Source organism: Lethenteron reissneri, chromosome 25 (genome assembly GCF_015708825.2).
Source record: "Lethenteron reissneri isolate LAM-NWPU_2019-01 chromosome 25, ASM1570882v1, whole genome shotgun sequence".
In the NCBI taxonomy this organism is placed as follows: Eukaryota; Metazoa; Chordata; class Hyperoartia; order Petromyzontiformes; family Petromyzontidae; genus Lethenteron; species Lethenteron reissneri.
In genome coordinates, this window is record NC_083803.1 from 12845648 (window position 1) to 12871751 (window position 26104).

General features: G+C 44.6%; 1 protein-coding gene across 1 annotated transcript in view; it reads left to right on the forward strand.

Annotated features, from left to right (window-relative positions):
- Positions 1 to 26104, forward strand: part of LOC133347254 (ryanodine receptor 2-like) — a 323764-nt gene that overhangs the window by 53140 nt on the left and 244520 nt on the right. The window contains 6 exon segments of the mRNA XM_061559372.1: positions 5968 to 5982; positions 7470 to 7544; positions 10374 to 10452; positions 12238 to 12350; positions 13489 to 13588; positions 13845 to 13938. Coding sequence (XP_061415356.1) covers positions 5968 to 5982; positions 7470 to 7544; positions 10374 to 10452; positions 12238 to 12350; positions 13489 to 13588; positions 13845 to 13938 — 476 coding nt within the window.

Sequence of the window (26104 nt, forward strand, 5' to 3'; positions counted from 1 at the left end):
TTGTACATTTCAGACATATGGTCGGAAAAGTAGCTGCAACAAAAAAAACAATTGTCATTGAAGATTAATCATTTGTAGTTGTGGCAGCCCATACTTGGGAGCCTTTTATACTGCAGCATGCTATTGCTGGAATGAAGGGATGAAAATAGTGTCCTGTTCATTATATGCCTCAGCTCTTCATTTTAGTCTATAATAAATTCGGCAGAAGAAACCTAGCAATTTAAAGTCACGATGATGAAGTGAACGTGTTGGGCATGTCAGCTACTCATACTTTATTTTTAATCTTGTTTTTTTCCCCCCCACACAATTACTGTTTTCACAGAACTTTACAACTCTCCCCTAATTGCCAGGCTTCTTTCTGTTGTAGACATTCACGGGTCCAGGACGCATACTCTAACACGGCACATAATGAACTGGGCGTTCTTATCAATTTATCTAAAAAAATAAATACTTTTACCGATTCTATAAATGGCTACATTTTAGCCCTGGCACATGGAGCCACTTTGTCTCCAAACTTAATCTCAGGGGGCTGGAGTTCAGGCTAAAGCAGGGGGGGGGGGTCACAGAAAGAGACGTGTTGCTCCATCCTGGCCAATCTTTGAGTCGCATTTGAATTGTTTAATGTCGCTGTGAATTACACAGTGCTTTGCCAGTGATTGCGGAGGCATCTCACAACATTTGAAGTGTTCGTCTTAGAATGATCCCATGAAAAAATGGGTTTTTTTGTGAGATATTTATTTAAATCATTCTCAGACTTCGATATTCCTCTTTGTCTCTTTAGCAACTCATATCGATCGGCTACAGTTTAAACCACTAGAATTTCACTAAATCTATGCAGTACACCGTCTGTAAAGATTTTAGATTTAACCATGTGGGACGTTATGCATTTGTTGATGATATAGCAGTGCCATATATGTTATGAACAGAATGCCCAATTGTTTAGTTTTCACCGAAAATATATATTATTGACTGGAATAACAATCGTCAAATTTTGTAAAAAAAAAATATCGCCGATAATCAGTTGAAAATCTGTTTCTGCCCACACACAAAGTAAACCTTGCACACTAGCTGGGCATGTGGGACCTGAATTTAGATGGCAAATAATCCAAATCGGCAAAAAATAGCAGCATTTTTTTTCTGTCGGATATTTGTCAGGAACAGGCATGAATATTGTGCATACCTTGAAGCAGTGTACACCAAAAAGGTTAGTTCCTTGAACTGAGGACAATATTTATTCCAAGGAAGAGTACTGGTTGCTGTGCTGACCTTCAAAGGTGCCCGTGAACACCACAGGCCCCAAAAGTCTATTAAGGCTATACAGGGGGTTGTTATCTTATCTTGTCTATTTAAGTAATATAATTGAAACCTTGGCTCAGTGGGCAGTATTTGTTGGGCAATTGCCACTGGTTCCAGTGTTAGCCTATCCCCCTGCAGCTGTATATTGTGGTAATATCTCAGGCTTTGCTAGCTAGCCCCCATGGCCGATTAATGGCCTCTCTAAATATAGGACATCACTCTTGGTCAGAAGAAGGTGATTGCTCAGAGAAGAAATACGCTAAAATATGGAACGCCAGAACATGTGCAGCACAAGACAAATTACACCTGCCTGCATTTATTGTGGAACAAATGTGATGTGCATGCACACCACATACATTGCAGTATACATTAATAATATATAAAGTAATATAGCATGCATTCATCATATTTTGAGGGAAAAAACACTGCGTGCATACTAAAATGTATATACAGTACAATATGGATATAAGCACATCCCTTGGGAACAGTACCATGCATACTTATATATTAAAAGTCCTGTGCTTGTATCGGAAGATACCCGTCACCTTCCCTCCACCCGTCCAGTGCAGTCTGTGTTACTTATATCAGAACTGTCTTCATATCCAGCTTCCACCGTATACACACATGCATACTTGTCTCTTTGACATGTATCTTGTGCTCATTTGATGATGCTGCATTTCTAAATCGTGTGTCCCATGTGAAAACGAGACCTGAGCTGTGCACATCGACTGTGGCTTCCCTTAACTAGTGGTGGAAATGGTTTTTGAGCTCAGTCCAGCACCAGCAGCTCTCGGATGGGGGCGTGGGACGGGAGGCAGGTGTGCGGGGGGGGCAGTAGAGGGGTTTTGTGGAGGGGGCCACTGTAATAGTGATACACCACTATGGAGAGTGAACTTGGGTTAGGCCAAAGGGACATTTGGTGTTGCAAGGCCCAGCCCGAAACCCCCTTCGCGACATCCCTGGTGCGAGTCAGTCTTCCCGTAGGAAAACCTCTGTGGTGTACCGGCAAAGTGGTACGTATTTTTATCCAACCCCAGAGTGATAATTGGCTTACGACCCCATTGTTTTTCACTCAGGTTCATCGTAAACGCTAAGAGGATTGGTGACTAAATGGTAAACACACACTGTCCTACATATCTGGTGGCTGGAGTCTGATTCACCACAAGTGGCGAGTGATATTTGAGTCAGTCATAGATCGCCTTCTTTACAACCCACACTGACCAGTGTGGTGAAGTATGGTCAAACTACCCACCATGATGGGAATGGCACTAAGAGGCCTTCTTCCAGCAGGTGATTAATAAGGGGATATAGATGATCATGACAGTTCATAGACGGTTTTATATTTAGACATTTTATCTACGGACATTGATCTGCAATCATAGTTTTGAGACTGCAATGTAGTAATGTGTAGGAAATGCAAATGCTACTTTACATTTTCACTAGACAACCCTATTGATGTCATTTAATATTTATCTTACCACATAAATGGGTAGTAAATTATAATCTTTATTTATAGAGCGCCTTTCATACCACGAGCTTCAAAGCTACTTCTCGTGAGTTAAAATAAAACAAGCGTTCGCAAAGACAAATGTTTTAAAAATCGTCGTAAAAAAATAACAGTACATAAAAAGAATGAAATATGAATAAAATAGTAAAATAATCATAATATGCCAGAATAAAATCAGAGGGCTAAATTATAAAAGAGGTCTAAAGCCTTGATTTAAAATAACCACCGTATATCATATATTGTATGAAAGACTCCAAACATTTGTGTTTAATGGCATTGAAAAAGGGTCATGGCCTGAAATGTCACTGATTATATATATTTTTTCTTTTAGAGCCACAATGTTCTTGACAATCATGTTGAGTTTCTTGTGATGTGTGCTTGAGCACTACTGCCAATGCAGTATCACCAAATCATTTATATCATACATTAGGGACTTCATTATATCCGTGTATCTTTCTGTCTCAACCATTGTCATCTCCAATAAGTACTGTGTGGTACATATGCAGTGAATGCGAGCACATATGGTGTGTACATTTTAGTATTGAACTATAACGATCAGATGCCATATTTTTCTGGTCCCTTCACGCACACATTGGATTTTTCAGTTTGTAACGGGGACCTCGTTTTTTTTTAAGTCTCATTGCTACAGTACCACCGAGATCCATACGTAATTGTCTTGCATTCCCAGTGGATCATTGAATATTGCATGGCAAGAAAGTTAATTAAAGCTGCCTCCATATTAACTGGATGAAGCTGAAACCCGTGATGTATTTAGGAGATATACGTGCGCCATTGTTAAATCTAAATGCCCAATGGTACAGTAATTTAGTTTTTTGCTGTGGTTGTCCCACCTGATGATGGAAGCTTTTGTTGCTTCCGAAACGTCGTGATTAAATTTAGTTATTTCTATTTTATTCTTTATTTTTATTCTTATTTTTTATTTTCACCTACGTGACTTTACCGAAAGAACCAAAGAGTATGCCCAATGGTAGCTTTATGTATTGAAGTTGTGAATGCACATGTGCAGTGTCTTCAATGTGTTGCCTATGCCGACATTAAAGGGCAGTTGACATGGCCTCGCCATAGCACGGTCGCCGCTTCTTGCAGAGGTTAACGGTTCGAATCCAGTGGCTGCCCTGGTTATTAGCGTGAGGGTAATAACGATAGCTATATGTGCCGTCTGCTTCACAGTGGATGCCAAATAATCCCCTGACATTCTTTGCAAGAGTCGCCCATTGCATGCCGGCGACAGAGTCCAAATCTGGCAAATTCGAAAATGAATCTCAAATTGCTCAGTTGGGATTATACATACCAATCATTGCCGCCGACTGGTAGACAAATTCGCCAGGTCACTCTCGCAAATTAGACTATGCTGTGTGTTGAGTTATCACCTGGTTACACAAAATAAACTTAAAAGTGATCATCAGCAGAGATGTGACCACGGTGAATTTTGACATTGAATGCACCACAGTTGTTATCCGAGTACAGCATTTCGATGTCTGTAGAGTACGCGTTGTTTTGGCCACAGCGCTTTGGTCATGTACAGCCGGCCGGCACTGCACTGCACACATGACTATGTCAAAACTATTTAGAACATTATTTACATCAACAGAACCCAGTGTTTGACTCTTTGTCAGTGGAAGAGCGAGTGTCCAATTTAATAGACTCTAGTAGTTAGTTGCCGTTAGGATATGAATTTGGACTTTTACCTTTCATAGTTGCATGTGCCATACAGCTGAATGTGGTAGGTGCCCTGTCTGACTATGCAATGAATTGCTCCAGTCTTAACAGAAACGTGATACATTTTTGAAGCATATATAACAGAAAACTATAACAGGAATTATATATGCTGTATACATGAAAAACCTATATAAATGTAAAATCTGACATTTGTAAAAATATGTCAAAATGTCTTTGTTTCTTGGGTTTGCCTTCAATGTATGTCAAACTACGAGCAGGGCAGATCTGTTTGTTTGCAAGTTTCACGTGACTGACTACAGATGCTGTCACAGGCAGCACCTGTGTGTGCAGTTTAAGGGATTGCAACCCTGATGAGAAGGGCTGCATGGCGAGGGCACGGCGTGGTTAAAGACTGACACTTCTATAGGCAATGGCTGTGTATGGTGCAGGCAACGAATGATCCACCCCTTACTATATTTTGCCACTGGTAAAGGAGATGTCTCATAGTGCAAATGCTTACCCCGAGCTCTTAATACTCTGATAGTGCGCTGTCTTTGAGTTGTGCGCCTTTTGGCGTCATCTGGTCCAACACCAATGGAGACTAGGCTCTAAGAAAAGCTGTCTCGGGTGTGGACCAATCAACTTCAAGGGCAGTGCACATCATTATCATCATCAGAGTTGTTTCTTTTTGTTTGCATTTTGACTGCTTGTGTTGTGGTTATTGCAAATATGATGCCTTGTATAAAGGTGTCAGTTTTTGTACCAGTTGAAAGGGTAAAAACCTACTACTATATTTTGCCACTGGTAAAGAAGATATCTCATAGGATCCACCCCCTCGTGAAGGCTTAGCCGCCTCTGCGTGGAGAAGCCACAGCTGAGAAAGTGTTGGGCTGTGATATGAATCGAGGCAGAGGCTGTTAACGCGCACTTCGGTTGCGCTTAGAAACTCGTTAAACGTGCGCGTTCGCGGCCACGCGTGCAACCATTTTTTGTTTGTTTAATAATAATCCTTATTGAATTACACATTAAGCAGGCTGCATCATTTGTAGAGTGCATTTGTTTTGCGTCACAACGTTTCAGAGGTGTGGACTCGAGTCATGTGACTTGGACTCGAGTCAGACTCGAGTCATGAATTTGATGACTTCAGACTCGACTTGGACTTGCATGACAATGACTTTGTCCCACCTCTGAGGTGTGGACTCGAGTCATGTGACTTGGACTCGAGTCAGACTCGAGTCATGAATTTGATGACTTCAGACTCGACTTGGACTTGCATGACAATGACTTTGTCCCACCTCTGCAACGTTTCAACCCCGAGTGCGCACAGGCCAACCCTTCTACGTGACTTTACCGAAAGAACCAAGAAGATGAATCCCTGCAGTTACGAAAGCATTAAATCGAAATGAAACCCTTGTGATGTTTAATTCGTTTCATGTGAGATGTCTAAGTCGCTCTCTTCACTTTGTGTTTTGCTTCGCTAACAGAAATTCATGATGAAGGTAAGAAAACAATCATTGCAAGAAACCAAACGAGCAAAAATTCACAGACAGAACATACTTTTCGACGGCGGTGTGTGAAAGGCGTTGAACTGTTCGTCGTGTCAGAGGTGACATGCGATGTGGCGTTTGTGTTGTCCTAAGGCTGTGGTTGGTACTCTACAGTTGCATTGTGGGTCTCCTGACTTGTCGAAGCAGGTCAGGTGACATGACCTGCTACTAACTCACTCTGGCTAATTCAAGAAATATTTGACTCTGCACATGCCAATATTACCCTCGGCATGCCTTGTAAACACCACGCATGATCATGTTGGAGCGGGGGTCCCGTGTTGCGGTGTTACGCAATCTGCACCGAGTGAAATTTCAGTGCATCGATCAGTGTTCAGGTTGTGTACAACCAAAAGTGTGGAAATTAATATTGCATATGGCACTTTGCTTCTAACGCCATTATTTGAATCTGATTAAACAACCAGTTAAGAGTTAAAACACTTTATTAACATCTTCATTAACAAATGCGGTCTTTGGACTTTAAAAAAAGTATCAAATTATATTTTTTCAGTGGCTCTTCCTGAGTTATACTGTTATCGTGAAATTGGCTGTTTCATGTAAATATATATTTTGTCTGTTACGAGCCAGTGTTTTTTTTTATTTACCACTGTGGCAAAGTCCTGTATTGGTAAAGTAAAGGGGATGGAACGGTGGTGCGGTGGTCGGCACACTGTGCTATGAACCCTGCACCCCGAGTTTGGTTCCTGGCCAGGGTTGAGACGAGTAGGACACAATATCTGTACAGGTCTTGGACTTCATTCCCTTCACCGCCACGCACAGACCAGCATGATACCGTATGGGCAAACACATCTCTTTGACTGACACGATTTGGGAATGCCTTAAAATCTAACGGTAGATTGACAGAAGGGGCTGAACATTTTTTTTTTACCTTTAAAGTGTTTTCAGCCTGTGTTGTGACACCACGGTCAATGTAGACCCTGAAATTGCATGTTAATGGGAATACCGCCAATCTATGTTGACTGACCCTCCCATGGTGCTGGTTATTCGTCCCAGCTTTCACCGTACCAAACTATCACGATAATGACGTGAGTGTTTTTTCCTTTAAAACTAAGGGCAGGTGGGATTCCCTGAAAGCTTGTCTGAATCAAAACGGGCGTTTGCTGATGACTTTCTAAATGAGCTGTTTTTGTGTGATTCCCTGTTTGTGTGCATGTATGCGTGTGTGTGTGCACGTGCTCTGTGTACCTGCGCGTGTGTCTGCGTGTACATGTGTTCCCGCTCATATGGGGGTGCTCGCGTGATTGTGTACTTGTGTGTGTGCGTGTGCCCGCGTGTGTCTGCGCGTGCATGTGTTCCCGCTCATATGGGGGTGCTCGCGCGATTGTGTACTTGTGTGGAATTATGACCCTGTGTGTTTGTGTGCGTGTGCCCGCGTGTGTCCGCGCGTGCCGCGTTTGTGCATCGCCACGACGCCCGTCCAGACGGCGCTGGGTGGTGGTCACCGCACGCTGCTCTACGGTCACGCCATCATCCTCCGGCATGCCCACAGCGGAATGGTGAGTCCCACCGTCCCCCCCCCTTCCCCACACACTGCATACTTCGTGTCTTCATGGGAGAACGTGCCTCCAACCAGCTCCGCCAATCACAGAATCCTGGAAGCTGCTGTTTTCCGCGTCGCCGCATGTATGTTGAACTTCTTTCGCACCATACGTAGCCAACCGCGCTAATCGGAGGTGCGGGAACAGCTTACAGCATAACGCGCGTCGAGCATCCGCAATCTACGTGCTTTTTCAAATCGTCATTGTTTAAGGAATCACGATAATGGTTTTTTTTTTTAAGAGGGCCCTTTGCATCAAGGGCATCTCACTCAGAGCGCTTAACACGCGACAATCGACCTGTATCGCAATCTCGCCTGCAACATTAGAAAGGCCACTCCCAGTCACAGCTGCCAGTAGGGAGGGGGTAGCGATGATTGCTGCTGGATATAATCTCAATTGAGAATTGAGAGGAAGATCACGATTCATTATTCCGTCGTTGAACAAAAGGAAATCTGTTGATTCGTACACAGATTATGTACGGTATGCAGTTGTTCATGCATGTATGAATCAGTTACTTCCAGTTTGTGTACGTTTACCACTAGAGAAGCAATACATTCATACAAACGATACATCCTAAGTGAAATATAACAGAAATGAAAATATTTCTAGTATGAAATGGCATGCGATTTATCGGAGTAATAGACCTAAATTGAAACAAAAACCTGAGCCTATGTTGAGGAAATCTGGCTCGGTGTCTCTGAGCAGGAATTTTGCATTAAAAAAATCATCGACACTTATGTAGTTACAGTATATGTGTTAGGTGTTCCCATCCAGAGTGTAGCGTCTTGCCATTCGGGGAGCATGCTGCCGGGGGAGGCTATACGAGTTGCGTGTGATATGAGCAGGTTTTGATTTGTCTCAATTTAAGGTTAGTTTTGTCCGATGGCATCTCTAATGGTGATGTGTGGAGCCGGCTAATTCGCAATAACGAGTACAGTATGCGCGAACTAACGTGCAATTCAAAAGGCATTTTTTTTGTCGTAAATTTCTATTTGTGCATTGTTTATGTTTGAGGGAGGGGGGGGGAGGTGTGGTTATTCCCCAAGATAAAATAAATCAATTGGGCGTCTTCCCCACCTCGTCGGCTAATTACAAATGCTGACGCAGGGGCCACATTAACCCTAGGCTTGTAAGGCCCTCTGATGTATTGCTCACGTGCATTGCATACACCGCATTCTCGTGGTTATAAGACGCACTCTGTTCTCCTGGATTTTCAAGCATAAGCAGGGCAGGCCTCACCGGCATCGGTCGAAGCAAGCCTGACTACTGATGAAATGTAGGATGTTTGAAATCTGTCTAGAAGTTGCTTATGTTGATCCACTGCTGCCAGAATGCCGTGCGGCCAATGGGTTGTGTAAAAATTGCTCCCATTTTTTTTCGTACGCGCAGAGACTAAATATGTTAAGGAGGCTTAGCTTATTTTTTTGTATACAATGCATTGGCTTTCAGGTTACCAATCTTGATTTTAAGCTTTCGTGACTGCAGGAATCCATACTCTTTGGTTCTTTCGGTAAACTCACGTAGGTGACTTTACCGAAAGTTGTGATCTATTATTATTATTATTATTTTCTTCAGGTTACCAGTTTTGTATAACTTTATTGGCATCGCGCACAAGTTTGGGGTGCATCTTACTTTCACGAGCATCTTAAAATCTGGAGACTACGGTAATAATGTACACAAGGAGAAGAATGCAGCCCGAGATGAACGACAGCAACCACCAGGCAGCTCATTAGGAGGGTCCATCCACTACTTACAGCTCTCAGAACAGAATGCTAATTAGTTTGGCTCATTACAGAGAGAATCGGGATCTCAAGGTCTTTTGAGTGGCAGCTTTATTAACAGGAGGTAATTTCATTTCAACTGCCTTAATGCAAAATAAAACCTATGACCAATTCACATAAATTATAGACATCTTCTGACCGATGTCCAGACTTTATAATTCAAGTGCTTAAATTGTATGACTCTGTTGCCAGGATTAATGTGCGACACTGCGTTCGTGTGCACACAGTGTGTGCGTCACGTCTGGCATGGGCATTGAGGTGACGTCTTCGCCTCTTAGTGGTGAATCATGGTGATATTGATTGCATTCGTAGGTATGTACGTATGTGTGTGTAGTTGGATATTGTAAATGTTTTCAACTGAATCACTTAATGGGAGGACGTGTTCTGCCACGTAATTCATTTTTCACTCTGGCCCGAGTGGTCGCGACTCGATTGCCGCCTCCCTCGACAAAGTCTGCAGCCGTTTAATTTGGCCTCTGTACTCAATAAGTTACAAGCAATTTCTACATGTAATAGGAACTGTCTTCACTTTATTAAATCCAAAGGTGCTGTGTTTGCAAGTGCCTGGGAGGGCAAGCAATGGTGCAATACATGTGTTGGCCTCAACATAATCTGCTGTGTTCCCCTATTACAGTAACCAGAAAATCATTACGTACATGCCAATGCCCACATCTGTTATCGGACCATTGCCTGGGCTTTCCCTAGATTTTCTCAATGGTTTATTGGCGTGGCGTGTTAACTTCAGCACGGTGGAAAGTCAGCCAGGAATGTGTGGGTGTTAGCCCCACCACCCATGCATGCAGCGCTGGCCTTAAGAGGTGCTCCCAAACAGCCTTTCAAGGACAAGAGGGGATCTTTGTCTTCGCATGGTCTTCGTTTGGTGTCGCAGTTCGTTCACGTAATAAACTGTTAAGACGAATAATACTGTGCCCTCCAATGATTTTCTCCTGTGTCTTGAAACCTCTGCTTTGCGTTGTGTTCTCTCATCTCATGTGCACCTGCTCAGTACCTGAGCTGCCTACGGACATCCCACTCATCATCAGACAAGCTGGCCTTTGACGTTGGTCTTCAGGAAGATACCACAGGTCAACTGGTCCACACTAGACCGCTCCACGCTGCATGGCACCACACCACGGCACACTTGTCCACACCGCCATCCTCTACTGCTTTGTGCATGGCATTGCCGTGCATTACATTGTTCTGCAGTGCAATGCCACAGCACATTGAACTACTTCCACTGCACCAGACACAAGACTCAAAAGCCCAAAAAGTGCCTCCTTTGCTAAAATGACCTTTGTGGTGGGACTCATTGGCATCATCGGCCTTGAGCTAATGATGGAAATTTGACATTGTCATGACAGGAGCCGATCTCTCTATAGGACAGCTAATGTTGCCTTCTGACTCGGTAGTCATTGTTGGCACGTTCAAAAGTGTCTCAAGTGAGTGTCGATCGGTGTTCATCGGTTAGCAGGCCTCAGCCATGAATTAATACACTTCACATTCCCTATGAAGAATCCACTGTAGACTTCTCACGGAGTGGTACTACAATCTACCCTGGAGGAATTATGGGCTGATCTACTTGCACGTAGGTTAACTGAGAGATTCGTTGCAACTGAATGAAAAAATGGGATGATTTGAAATAAAATAATTTGCTTCTTTATTGTCATGATGGTGCATTCATATGCAAAGTACATATAGGAATACCTGCATTGCTTGTACTAAGGTGTACTCACTGTGCTCCTCATACGATGATTCAATGCCAAAGGGGAAAGTGAGCTCACAGTGGTGAGCTGACCGTGCTATGAACCCAACAAACCTCGGTACATTTCCTAGCCGCAACTATCATCCATGGCTCGGCATATCTGAATTGGTCCTGAGCCAGTCTCTCTGTCAAACCACAATGATCAGTGTGCTGAAATATGGTCAAATAACCCACATAAGGCGACATAGCATAGGGAGGCCTCATGTTCACATTTGTATCTACAATCACTGTAATTAATGCACAATCCTGCACGGTAGCAAGCATCTCCTTCTCACGTGGTTTTGCTCAGGTTCCTACAGATGTGCAGCGAGACGCTGAATTTGTAATCTGTCGTATCGAGAAGGCATGCCAGTGACAATCCTCTTTCTAATCGCTGCATGGGCAGCGCTGGCCAGATGCATGTGGAAATCTGTGGGAGATTTTGGAGGCTTTTCTTAATTTTTGTATTTATGTATATGTATAGCCAATACATTTCGCATTATTTATAATAATCACGTGGCATAAATATTGAAGGGTTTTTTTTACCCTTACGAACCCATGGAGATATGGAAGCATTATTATAAGGCTTGCATTATAGAGAAGAGAATGGCAATTGACGCATTAGTAACTTAATTAGTAACATAATTACAACAGCGCGAACAGGATAATGTAAAATAAGTAAAATTAAAAGAGTAAATCACTTCAGTAAAAAAAACATGCAAATGAAAGCAAAACATAGCCGCTTTTTTTAATAAGTACTAATAACAGTGGTGACATGCGATTCCTTTAACTGCACACGGGGTTTTCATTGTTACAACAAACCTGAATGGTGTTCCAAGCACACAATACTTTGTGGATCTTATCCGTTTGGCCCAAGTCACAGTATTCGCGGTTGAGCTGCATCTGGAAGTTCCACGTTGCTCTGGCGATGGCCATGTTCTCAATTTTATTCGTTACATTTTTGGACATAAAATCAGTAACTCGGGCACGCAAAGCAAAATACACAAAGACAAAGGCACACACACACACGCTCACATAATCTGAGACTGACACAAGAAATGCATGTGTAAAAAATCGCGAATGGATAATCGATGGTGCTCTGAAGTAAGGGGCTCATGTTGCTGTGCAGGCGAGGCTTGCTGGTGGACCATTCACCCTGCGTCCAAGCAGCGCTCCGAGGGCGAGAAGGTCAGAGTTGGAGATGACCTCATCCTGGTCAGCATCTCCTCGGAGAGATACCTGGTACGAGTTTCCTCTCCTCCGCGTCACGTTTTACGTGGCCTCCTCCTTCTGCCCACAAGCATTTGCTCAATCATTCAGTTGCCCCTCGCTTGGGTGGAATTATTTATTTACGCTCATCCTCCTCTCCTCCCCCCTTGGGTGAATTTATGTATTTAGTCTCCCCCTCCACGCCTCTGCCGAGTGGCGTCACGTTTCGCCTGGCCTCCTTCCTCTGCTCACTAAGCATTTGCCCAATCATTCAATTGCTCCCTCGCTTGGGCGGAATTATTTATTAATGCACATCACAGTTAGATATTGTTTGCCCTTTGGATTCTGTTTCACGTAATGGTCTCTTGGCAACGCACAGTATTTAAACCCGCATGCGCAAAAAAAAAATGTCGCGGGCGTGGAGGGGTGAATCACGTGTCAGTATGACGTCTGTTGATAGGTGTTGATGTTTCTGCTGAATTTAAAATCTGGAATGTTTCTCCATTCGCATGAGTGTTGGGCAGTGCTCATCTTCATCAATGGCTTTAAGCCAATCTCTGCAAAGGATGAGCACACTATTGACCTCCCTCTGACTGGTACTGAGTGATGGTGATATATTGTTTCTTGCTGCAGCTCAAAGATAAAGGAGGCTAAACATCTTTAGTATATTCCTAAGACTGTACACATTTTTCTATATAATTGAACCTTGTTTTACGTGCACATGTGTCGAGGTTGAGGCTGGCATATCTGGCATATTGTGTCTTGTGTATTGCTCTCAGAATTATGGCATGACTCGGGTAATCAAAGTGTCCTATGCTCACAATAGCATTGGGGGATATTCATCTCTGTTGTGGCCATGGGCCAAAAGTGGAAATTCCTCATTCTCAGGCTTCCCAAAGGATAAACATTGGCGTCTGTACATAAAGCAATAAAAATGTACAGAATGTATTGCCCTTGGAGCAATAATGGGTAGAGTCGATATCTGATTGGGAATTGACATCCTGACACACTGACTATGGGTTGAGCACTGTGATCACAGTGCCGCCTGGCCAAATGCTATAGCAGCGTTTGTGTGCGGCAATGATGTGATGCGACCGTCATTGATGTCCGCAGGGGAGATACTCCTGTTAACCCGCCCCTCTTCATCATGCGCTTGTCCCATTTCCTGCAGCATCTCTCGCACGCCAACGGCAGTCTCCACGTGGATGCCTCCTTCCAGCAAACACTGTGGAACGTGTCTCCTGTGTGCTCTGGGAGTGAGATGGCCCAAGGTATGTTCCCCACGTGTTATCATGGACCCTACGATTAATTCTAATTTGAAGTTTTCGTGACTGAGAGATCACAATGTCCACGCCAGGAGGTCTCTCGGCTTCAAGTCCAGCGTGATAACTGTTACACCGCGGCAGCCTCTTAATGCCAATGCTCACGGACTCCAAAAACATGTTCAGGTTTTGCGAGGACACACATCTCTTGCGCTCACCTCGACTCGTGTCCGCCCGCTCCCCTTTGCCCTGGTCTTGGCGGCAGGCTACCTGATTGGAGGCGATGTGCTGAGGTTATTCCACGGCCACGATGAGTGCGTGACGGTGCCTCCGGCCGACCGTGGGGATGAGCATCGACGGTGAGAATGCAACATTCGGCACCCCGGGCGGGGGGGGGGGGGTTTAACGAAGGTCTGACTCACAGTAGGCCGATTGCGCGCAGCGGCGGCTGCATCAGCTGCCGTTGGTCACTAAATCGCGGTGACGTTACCATGGCAGTTGCGCCAGGCCTGGTGCACTTCAGGGTCTGCGTGGAGCGGCAGAAAAAATCGTCGGCACGAGGTCACTAGACGGACCCAGGAGTTGTGGGGTTAACAGGCCCGAGATGTGTCTGTGATCTTCATTACTGCAAAGAGGAAGGTGGTCAGGATATGTGCTTGTTAAACCAACCTCTTGTGAACTGTATGCTTATAATTATAATTCATTGCTTACTAATAGTATGGTTTAGAAGGCTATATTGACGATATTTGTCCGTATGTTTACCGCCATTCAACTGCACACAATCATGCACAAGGAGCAGTCAAATGGATTTGAGATTTAAAATGTGCTATTTCAGGTCTGGATTATGCACTCTGTGGGTCCGAATACTATTACATATGCATTGACCCAAACAACTACCAAGAATTGTGAACGTCAGCGTTACTCATTCTGTATGAACACCCAAGACTCAGAGAACCAGCCTTAAAGCACTTCTAGAATTCTTAAAGTCCATTGTTAATGTTTGACACTCTGAGAGGCAGACTGAATCACCATTAGGATTCTGTGTTGATGCCCAAAGCCCATTTAACCAAGCGAAGTCACCATTAGGATTCTTACATTCATTATTAATATAAACATATAAAATAACCATTACAGTAATGCACTCTAATGCTTCTTAATAATAATGGCTAGACAAAGGCACACTTAGAAATGTTCGGTTAATTTCGGAGGGTCTGAGAGTCAGACTTAGGCATTTTTAGCATTCTTCCGGCTCATGGTTAATGCCTGAGGCCTATGCAACCAGACCAAGGCACCACGAAAACATGTGTTGGCTCTGTATTAATACCGGAGACTCAGAGTAAAAGTCACCCTTAGGATTCCTGGTGTTCAATGTTAATCCCTCATTATGAAGACAATCATCATAACCTCCGTGTCCGCTTTCGTTTGCACTAATTCTAGCTGCGTGTATTATTGCATCCTCTTCAAGCCTTTTTCGGTGTTGAGATTGTGTGAACTTCCACACCTGCCTGTCTCTTCCTTGAAGGGGACTGACAGCGTAGGGTTAGAGGGGCAAGAGGACTGTCTATGTGAAAGGTGGCAAGGGGGGGGGGGGTGGAGGCGGGGGTTGCTGCCTTCTCCAGCCCCGCTTCCATTGCGAGTGACACGGCATTGCTAAAAGGGACGTTAAACGCCACCGTCACCACGGCTCGCCTCAACTCGCCGCCCCATTTGTGTCACTCGGGCACACTTTTGTCGGACTCGGTGGAGTGGGCATGCAGCCAAAACGGCACTGCGTGCACCCATGAATGCTGCAAGTTTCTTGACACGTATACACAAATCTCACGAAACATATTGTCATGCGAAATCTATTGTCGGTTACCCATCGCGCTGCGCTTTGTTCTTGCTCGGGGCGTGATGGCGCACGCTTGTAAAGCCGGGTATCGGGTAGGGTACGGGTATCGGGTAGGGTACGGGTATCGGGTAGGGTACGGGTATCGGGTAGGGTACGGGTATCGGGTAGGGTACGGGTATCGGGTAGGGTACGGGTATCGGGTAGGGTACGGGTATCGGGTAGGGTACGGGTATCGGGTAGGGTACGGGTATCGGGTAGGGTACGGGTATCGGGTAGGGTACGGGTATCGGGTAGGGTACGGGTATCGGGTAGGGTACGGGTATCGGGTAGGGTACGGGTATCGGGTAGGGTACGGGTATCGGGTAGGGTACGGGTATCGGGTAGGGTACGGGTATCGGGTAGGGTACGGGTATCGGGTAGGGTACGGGTATCGGGTAGGGTACGGGTATCGGGTAGGGTACGGGTATCGGGTAGGGTACGGGTATCGGGTACCCAGTTGCGACCTCTCGCTGTAGACTGTCGATGTTTATGCAACGTACGCGTACACTTTTTCGCAAGCACTCCATCCCTTTCCCATTCAAAAATACTCTTTAAACAAATTGGGTATACGTTTGTGAAGTCACACATGCTAATAAAGTTACGGGGTTGTGTTTGGCCCGCATGGCTGTAGCATCGCTTAACTGTCACCACCAAAGTTTACAAGTTTCCGAAGGGTACTGGCTGCACGATGGATCGTTTTTAAAGGGCACACAGTGGCCTACAAACCCGTACTATTTATGATGCAGAGTCGGAAAAGCATATTTAAAACGGATGCATTACATCCCGTTAAGAACACACTTCTATCATACCTGGACCTTCCAAACCTGCAACCTGGACCACCGTCTGAACATACGGACATAGCTCTTTTAGACGGGAGCACGATTTCTATATATACCTGGACTTAACACACAGTGCATCCCTAAGTGTGTGAATGTGTTTACTGCTTACATATTATATGGTGGGTGGTGAGGTCGCTTTTAGAACAATAAGCTGCAATATAGGCCTGACCATGCATAGCATTGGCAGTCGATCTGTGAACTATTAATTATGGAATGTAGGCCATACGGGGGATATTTGTCTTTGTGTTTAGTACATCTGTGTGTATGTGTATTTGTGCATGGGGGATCTTTGTTTTTATTTTATTTAAGTGTGCGTGTGTGTTTACTCGTGAGAGGGACGATGATGTGATGTGCAACACGCACATACATAATGCATTGCGTACATAACACACGTGCTCACATAAACACCCACGCTGCAACGTGTATACAACACACATACACTGAATTATATTGGCTTGATACTTTAAAACATTTCTATATTCCTTTGGCAACTTTGGTGACTCGGGCGACTCTTGAAAATGAGACTCATCATTGTTTCTTGAGTTCTCACCTAATTTAAAAAAATTAACTTGAAACTTGAAACGTAAACTGGCTTGTGAAATGGGCTGCGCCCTCACTTGGACCAACTCAGCCTAATATTAGCACCTGATGCTCTGTGTGTTCCATTCCTATGGGAAACTTATCGACTTTTGTGGTGGTGATGATGATGATTTGACCCCACACTTCATGCAACTGTGTTTTGCATTTAAAGCACTCACCTAGATTTTTATTGGCCCTACCTATAACAGTGAACGAACAAGAAATTACGAGAGCATTACAGCTAACTGCCCCTGGCCACATGCACCTCTGTGCGTGACCCAACAATGCAGGCTTTTTCAGCAAATGCTGTGTATCAGTTTTATACGGGTTCATATGGCACTGCGCGTTACATGGCACTGTGCACTATCGAAGCGTGTGGTTTGCAGCAGTTTGGAAGGGATCTTGACTTTTTCAGGTTTTTGAGGACAGATTACCGCTTTTGAGTTTGAGTGACCTGTTTCTGAGTGGCACATTAAAGCAATGGCTTTGTTTTTTGTATCCACATTCTCATTTTAATTGCAATTTACATCGGCAGAAACTTTTGCACGTAATCTGCAGCTTTTTCAAAACTCGCCTTTTGTTGCAGTTCATTGGAAAGTTCCATTTTCACTTTTGAATTTTAATGTCATTATTGTACTGTACGCCTGTTACAACAGCGCACTGCACCGCGAATCTGTTGAGCCGAGTTTGATTCCCGCTCATAGCTACCATCGGTGGCGAGTGACATCTGAGTCCGTCCTTAGCCTTCCTCCCCATCGCATCTCTCACTGACAATCAGAGTGAAGTATGGTCAAACAACACCCGCAACTGATACCGTGTGAGGAGGGCTTCATCCAGCAGTGAATTAACTCAAAGTTGAAATTAATACTAATAATTATTATTAGCGTTTTATAAAATGTTCTTTGACTTCTCACGATGTCTTGTAATATTAAATATGAAAGCAATCGTAATATAAGTAATCTGTCTAGTAATATTAAATATGGAAGCATTGTAATATAAGGCATCTAAATCTCGTTTTAAAGCTTTAGTGACTGCAGGGATTCATATTCTTGGTTCTTACGGTAAAGTCACGTAGAAGGGAAATAATAAAATAATAAAAAATACAACAATAAAATTCTCAAAACGTTTCGATTGCAACACAAGCAATTATCATCACCTGATGATGATCACCTGATTATGATCACTTGTGTTGCAATCGAAACGTCGTGAGAATTTTATAATTTAATTCATTATTATTTTATTATTTCCCTTCCACGTGACTTTACCGAAAGAACCAAGAATATACATCTTCTTGGTTTTTTCCGTAAAGTCACGTAGAAGGGAAGTAATAAAATAATAAAAATAAAACGAAATACAATCATTCTCACGAGATTTCGGCCACAACGCAAGCAGCCGTCCTCAGGTAAAGACCAGGTCTGTCGGGGAGACAGCGTCTGAATTCATTCAGACGCTGTCTCCCCGACAGACCTGAGGACGGCTGCTTGCGTTGTGGCCGAAACGTCGTGAGAATTATTTTATTATGTTTTATTTTTATTATTTTATTACTTCTCTTCTACGTGACTTTACCGAAAGAATCAAGAAGATGAATCCCTGCAGACACGAAAGCTTTAAATCGAAAAGAATATACATCTAAATCTCATTCTCATTTTTTATTCTGAATCGTACCAACTTAATGTTGCATGGGTGGGTGGGGGGGGGGGGGGAAAGCTCGTGCTGCAGATTAGGGAAAGCGCTAAACTTTCCTGCACGATATCTAACCTGTAAGCTATGACCCTTGTTTGGCTTTGACGGGTACTGCTCAGTGCATTTGCCAAGTTCCTAGCGAGTAGAACGTGCATTCATTAGCCCCCACTCTGACCACTGTCACCTTCGAGGGTTCAGCGAAGCTTAATACAGTGCTTGACAAAACCCCATAATTTTGGCTTTGTCAGCCAGGAAGCCGGAGATAAATTTAAATGAGAATATTTTGACTCGACTGTATTTGCACTGCTGAGCTGAAGTAATTGGAATGACGACCTTTTAACCCGACGGCTCGCACTGCCTGGGGCCGACTTGACACACTTTCACCGCCGCTGGGCTTAGCACCCCCGAATAATTAGGCTTCCCAATGCCGTACATTGCGACGCAATGCAGAGCCCGATGCTTCGTCACAATGCAGCACAAAGTACAGTACTGCACAGCGATGCCCTATGAAGTATTACCCTCAGAACCGTGCTATACATTTGAGTGATCGATCGAAGTCTCTGCGTAACCTCGGTGCACACCAATTCCTGTCGAAAAAACATTACGCATTGTGATGCAATGGAATGCAAGTGGTTTCTCTACTCCACAAAAGGGTGAATCTGGAACAGTAATTTGGTTCGTTGCCACCATGGTTCCTCCAGTGCAAACCCTCCTATAAGAAACACGCACACGTTGGCCCAAGCATTGGCATTGCTGATGCTTTTGGATTGTGCTTTTTAATTTGCTTATAAACTAATTTTTACATTAGTGAGCTCTTTATTTCTTCCCTCAAACAACATTTTTCTTTTTTAAAGTGTCAAATGCGGAACAAGAACAAACAAATGTGTAATGGTGCTCATTTCCATTGCAGGGCACGAGGCTGTGGTACAAATTTGACTTTCACTCTAAAAATGTCCACATTCCTATCACTGGGACCAAAGTAGGATCGTAGGATTATAGTCCGACCTGTGAGGAACGATGGGCTATAGCCGACTCCCGGTTGGGATTTGAACTCGTGCATCTGATGAGGAGGGTCAACAGCAGAAAGCTTCGCCGAGTTTCCAGACACTTTGTGTCAGAGGTTCATGCTGGATGTGATTGCTCAATTTTCGAGGAACGGCTCGTTGTGTCAGAGGAATCTGGAGCACCTGTAGAAAATCCTCCCATCTGAGAGGGAACGGTGGTGCAAAATCGACGCAGATAGATCAAAAGCATATTTGCTCCATTGGAACCTCATTTGCCAGTCAAAAATATGATAATTGGCGCATTTTGGCGTCATCTGGTCCAACCCATGTGAGACTAGGCTCTAAGGAAAGCTGTCTCGGGTGTGGACCAATCAACTTCAAGGACCGTGCATACATTATCAGAGTTATGTTTGTTGTTTGCATTATGACTGCAGGTATTGTGGTCTATGCAAACATGACTACTTGTAAAAAAAGTGTCAGTTTTGTTGCCAGATAGAAGGGTAAAAAACCAATTATACCATATTTGCTGTACTACCTCATACAGGTCTGTTGGTAGTCCTGCCGGTCGGTGGATCGCAAACAAAATGAATTGTGCACAATCCTCCGGACCTCCTGACCACAGTTCTGGGTTACAGCTACGCGCCACGCGCACCCAGCACAACAAACACACACATACATAAATACACAATTCTTAAGAGAGCTGGCTCGATCAAATGGCACGTGACCCATCCGGAGGGTAAAAGCGAAAGTCACCCTTGGCTGTGAGCTTCATTGATTTTTGCCCGGCATGACAAACGAGGTGGACGGCCGGGGGAGAGAGAGAGAGAGGGCCGTGGCGCGTCCGTAATGCGGCGCTGCATCAGAAACTTCACCCCCTGGGCAGTGCGCTCAGCGATGTGGGACTCTGTGCGCGCCGTACGGGGATGACCGCCCCCCCCTTCCCCCCGTGTTGTCATTCCCGGTGCGAGAGGGCGGCAGAGGAAACAATCTGCGGGTGGCACGGCGTTTGTTCTGCGGTTGCGGTTTGTGGAGAGCTGAGTCGCGTGGCGAATGAAAAAAGAGCTGTGACTGGTGAATGCATGCGCGCAGAGAAGGCAGGTGGCAAACTGTGCCGGGCGGTGTGCCTCCGATTATCGTGGTCGGTTACATACGGTGTGAAAGAAGTTCAATGTTTGCAGAATTCTAGATTTGAAGCTTTCGTGACTGCAATGATTCATACTCTTAGTTCTTTCGGTAAAGTCACGTAGGTAAAAAATGAAATTAAAATTAATAAAAATAAAATAAAAATCACGACGTTTCGGAGGCAACACAAGTCTCCGTCATCAGGTGGGACCGTCACAGCCAGATTTGCTGTGTTGCCTCCGAAACGTGATTTTTTTCATGTTTTACCTACGTGACTTTACCGAAAGAACTAAGAGTATGTTTGCAGAATGTTGGACGCCGCTGTTGATTTTTGTTCTCTCTCTCAAAGTACAGTATAGCTTTCGAGGCAAATGAATAAATTAGAGATGCTGTAACTAGCCCCAAAGCCGTAAGTATCTGAGAGAAGGCATTATAATGTACAGCCCTTCATCTATCTGCTGCAGGATGATGGCCCTCCGCCACACCGTGTCCACCATGTTTGTTGATTGACGATACTTCACCACACTGGTCAGAGCCGGTTGGTGAAGTGGATGCCGGAAGACAAGCTCAGAAGTCAGAAGCATTGAGGTTGTTCTTTGAAGATATCTCACTGCACACACATAGACCCATTATAACGATTAGTCAGGTCCTTCGTTGCTTTATTTATATTGTTTTTTATGTTGCTCGCGCTAAAGAATTGTCCGCAGAGTAGGCTGCGGGCTTGGGAGTCTTTGGAAGAGTGCCATGTTTTTAAAATATACACTCAAAGCATGACCACAGATCTTCCCAGTGACATCTACGGTTGCATTTGCTAGACATGCCGCTAAAGAATCCAGTTTTAAATTTCAGAATAGCAGCAAAGGTTACGCGTCTGCCCCCATTCCCCATCGCATGTCTGCAAGTATTAGGCGCATGTCTCTGCTTGGTGTTTTTGCAGATCTATGAAACGCATCGCACCTGGTGTGCGACAATTACAATAACGTCTGGCAATAAATGTGACCCACATTAACCCTTACGAATTCTGTGCATCTCGCTTACATGCCTGGGAGCGCTGGTGCCATAATTATTTATTGGCACTGTGTTTATCCTGTGGGGGTTCAGTTAAAAATATCGTGAGGCTAAATGAATGTTGCGCTGCTGCATAAAGTACAGCATTTACAGCGTTGAGTTTGGCAAGAGTGCAGCGGTTGAAGGGCTGGAGGTGGCATTTTTATTTGCTCCGCATGCTAATTGCTTAAGTTTAAATTTCGATTTAAAGCTTTCGTGACTGCAGGGATTCATCTTCTTGGTTCTTTCGGTAAAGTCACGTAGAATGGAAGTAATAAAATAATAAAAATAAAACATAATAATATAATTCTCACGACGTTTCGGCCACAACGCAAGCAGCCGTCCTCAGGTGGAGAACAGGTCTGTCGAGAAGACGGAGTCTGAAGACATCTCACTGCACGCACACAGACTCTGTCTTCTCGACAGACCTGTTCTCCACTTGAGGACGGCTGCTTGCGTTGTGGCCGAAACGTCGTGAGAATTATTTTATTATGTTTTATTTTTATTATTTTATTATTTCCATTCTACGTGACTTTACCGAAAGAACCAAGAAGATGCTTAAGTTTAGTTTTGGTCAACATCTATTTGTTGTTTTGCTTTGGCTGCGTAGTGGGCCAAGGATCTGATACGAGCCGGAGTGCTGTTGTTAAATTAAATGCTTTTGTTGTTTCGCTTTGATATGAAAATGTGATTGGGATTTTAGCGATAATAACCTTGCCCTGTGGCTATAACAGCAAAGCAAAGTGTCTTCATGCTCAAATAAGAAATCGGCTGGCTCTGAGCCAACATGGATGAACATTGCCCACTACCGATTTGAACGTGGGGATCAATGACTATTTTGTTCCACGTGACCCGTTGGCAATTCTTCTCTATCCATCTTTGCCCCGGCTCGGCCGGAACGACTGCACAGAAGTGGGGAGGGGGGGGGAAAGAAAGGGGAGCGGGCACCTCGGCTCCTCCGTTCAGTAACCCCGCTCATGTGACCTCGCGCTTCTCCGCATGCGATCGAGCGGCCATAGGCAACGAACGCGTCTCTCTTTTCGCTATTCATCGGCATCCTTTGGCCAGTGACCAGTTCGGGCATAGGGTGAAGAAAGGGCCTGTTTCTGTTGACTCTACACAGAATACGGAGCAGTTCCACATTCGGGAATGGTCTTTGAGTGACAAGGCCGCATAACTGCAACATGCTTTCAAATGGCTCTCACCACGCGCACACGATTGCCCTCTCACGCTGTACGTAGATGGTTTGGCATATATCTTGTACTATTTATATGTTTATAGACGTAGCTAACCATGTTGAACTAGACCGCATTCAGTGTAAATCCACATTCTTTCGAATGTGCAGTCATTGGAGGATGGTCTAAGACGATCAATCTGCTACAGATGAGAAACCCAAGATCTCAGCTGCCCGTGGCTCCATGCTCTGGCTGTGGGCTGACATTTGTGGGTTTGTATTTGGGGTCGTGGGTTCCTGTTAAGGTTTGTGTTGAGGCGCATATTGAGCTTGTGGGTTTGTCTTGCAGCTGCACATACAGTATTGCCTTCTGTGCGGCTGCGTGATCAGTGAAAATTTGTAAAATCGTCATAGGAAACGTGGTGTCTCTGACATTCAAGTGAACGCCACTCGTGTACTTGTTAGACAGTCACATGTATGCGCAGTATTAATAGAATGCACTTATAAAGGGCTGCACCTGAGCTACTTCACTTTTGGTATTGCACGCAGAGACAGAAGGAGTAACAAATGTATCGGAGAACAAACGCAAATCGGACAGAACATGTTGACTATTAGGAAATGTAAGTGGGCTCGGTCAAGTCTTAACTAAACTGGTTTTATTTTAGAAGCGACCTCGCTCAACAAAGTGGCTTATCACGGGGAAATTTATAGCAGGCAAGCAATCTGAACGCATGCCTATAAGTGTGGAGGGAAAACCCGGAGGACCCGGAGAAAAATCCACATAACCATGGGGAGAATATGCAAATTCCAGATGTACAGTCATGGGGGTAAGGACCGAATCCATGACCTCCTGCATACCAGGCGAGAGAGACAACATCTCGCTACCACGGCGCCCCGAGAGGGGATTACGTCACTAGAAGGGATAATGGCCGGTGGTCATGACTAACCACAGATTGGCAAAGGAAGGAATGCTCCAGAGAAAGGAAGTTCACTGCGGAGATGGAGCAATGACGTTAGCTTGTATGCAGGGACTAGATGAATTGTTGAGAGATGGTGATGGCTTCAAGAGCCCTTCATCCAGTTGTGGATAGATCATGGCTGATGATGCCTTCACTGCAGAGCACCTCTGATGAACACAGTTAGCTATGTACGGTGCTAAAGAAGTTCAACATACATACAGAGCAGTTTGGTGACACCCCTGAAAATCACAACTAACAATATAAACTGATTTAAAGATGTATTAACGCTCCTGTTTGACAGCCTAGGACACACAAGCTCAGTAAGCAACTGCTCAATAACACCCATTTGTCTTTAGGTTGTCTTACTTTAAGAAAAATAAGCCATCTGTTCCATATTGCTCTCGTTGGGGACACGTATGAAGGTTGAGGTGACCTGCAGGATGCCCTTTTAGGTTACAGAGCCTGATTTTTATTTTGTTGGAAATTCAACTTCCTCTGCGACCCGAGTCGGTCGCTTTGACAGCAGCAGAGCGCATGGCCGCTCGTCTAACTCTTTGCCCCACGCCGGTGACGTTAACGTCAAATATTAATGCGCCGGTGTCTCATCTGCTTTGAGTGGCACAAATAGGTACGGGCGAGGGGGAGAGGGAGGCGATGGGCGCGAATAATCTTCCGCAGCGTGAAGTGCGACCCGCATTTAATAATGGGCTTCGATATCCGTGACAGTAATCTCACTTGCCGTGCGTCACGCCGCGTGGGACATTTGCTCACGTGACTGGGATCCGATGCGCAAGAAGGGCGGAACGCTGTATTGCCCTTCGCCGTCCTCGCTTGGGGATGCTAGCGCAATGTTGGCGAGACGCATTTGACCATTGGACGGCCTTTGTGCTCGGGGCAGAAAGGCCCGGCGCTCTCTTGTTGCTGTGCGCGAGAGGACTTAAAGAGAGCGATGAGTGGAGCTCGAGGAAGAACCACATGTCCTTGGAACGGTGGAGAACTATTTTTTATGGATGTACCAGTGAGAGGCAGAGTGGGGGCAAAAGGCAGGGAGTGGGGGGAAGGGAGTGCGCTGGTGTTGAGATTAGGCATCTCCAAATCTGCATGGCTCAGCTGAACATGATGGTTCAACATCGCACGCATGCAGCCAAATGTACATTGCAGAGCTTCACATGCAGTGTGTGCAACTTGATTATAAAATGAGAAAAGAGCAATAACCTGCAGATGGTGACGATAAATCACCATCCACTTACTTCATGTGCATGCTGCTGAAAGTTTACCGTGTGTACAATCTATGGAGAGACCTGCTCTTTTAATTTAATTCCGATGTGTCCATATCACAAAAGTAATTAGAATGAATAATACTAATAACTTTTAAAATGTTCAAATTTATAAATAAAAAAGCCTTAAAATTGATAAATAATTGTAAACATAAATTATCATAATTCGCCATGATCTATCTGCAGGATCATTGCCGACCCAAGCCATCATTAGACCTCCTTTGCCAGTACCAAAATATAATAAAAGGTGTTTTCCCCTTTTTTCTCCCAACAAAACTGAAACCTTTGTACGAGGATTCATGTCTGCATTAACCACAATACTTGCAGTCAAAATGCAAACAAAACACACTATGATAATATAAGCATTGTCCTTGAAACTGATTGGTCTACACCAAGGGACGGCTTTCTTTTGAGCCTCGACCCAATTGGTGCTCGACCAGAGGACGCCAAAAGGCGAACAGCTCAAAGACAATGCCACTATCAAAGTAATGAGGGCTCGGGGTGAGCATCTACATCATTAGACCTCCTTTGCCAGTACCAAGCCATCTCCATCCATCAGAGGTGGGACAAAGTCATTGTTATGCAAGTCCAAGTCGAGTCTGAAGTCATCAAATTCATGACTCGAGTCTGACTCGAGTCCAAGTCACATGACTCGAGTCCACACCTCAGAGGTGGGACAAAGTCATTGTTATGCAAGTCCAAGTCGAGTCTGAAGTCATCAAATTCATGACTCGAGTCTGACTCGAGTCCAAGTCACATGACTCGAGTCCACACCTCTGCCATCCATATCCATTGCAGTTGTACAAGGCAAAGATCCACCGAGCTCCAGCACACGATGTGAACTCGTCTCTACATCTGCACAGTTGCCCTATCTGGTGTGTTACCTTCTTAATATTCCCAGCTAAGTTATTCGCCTTGAACACAACCATCATCCCTTCTCATAACGTGTTCTGTACAAGCCCATGTCATTA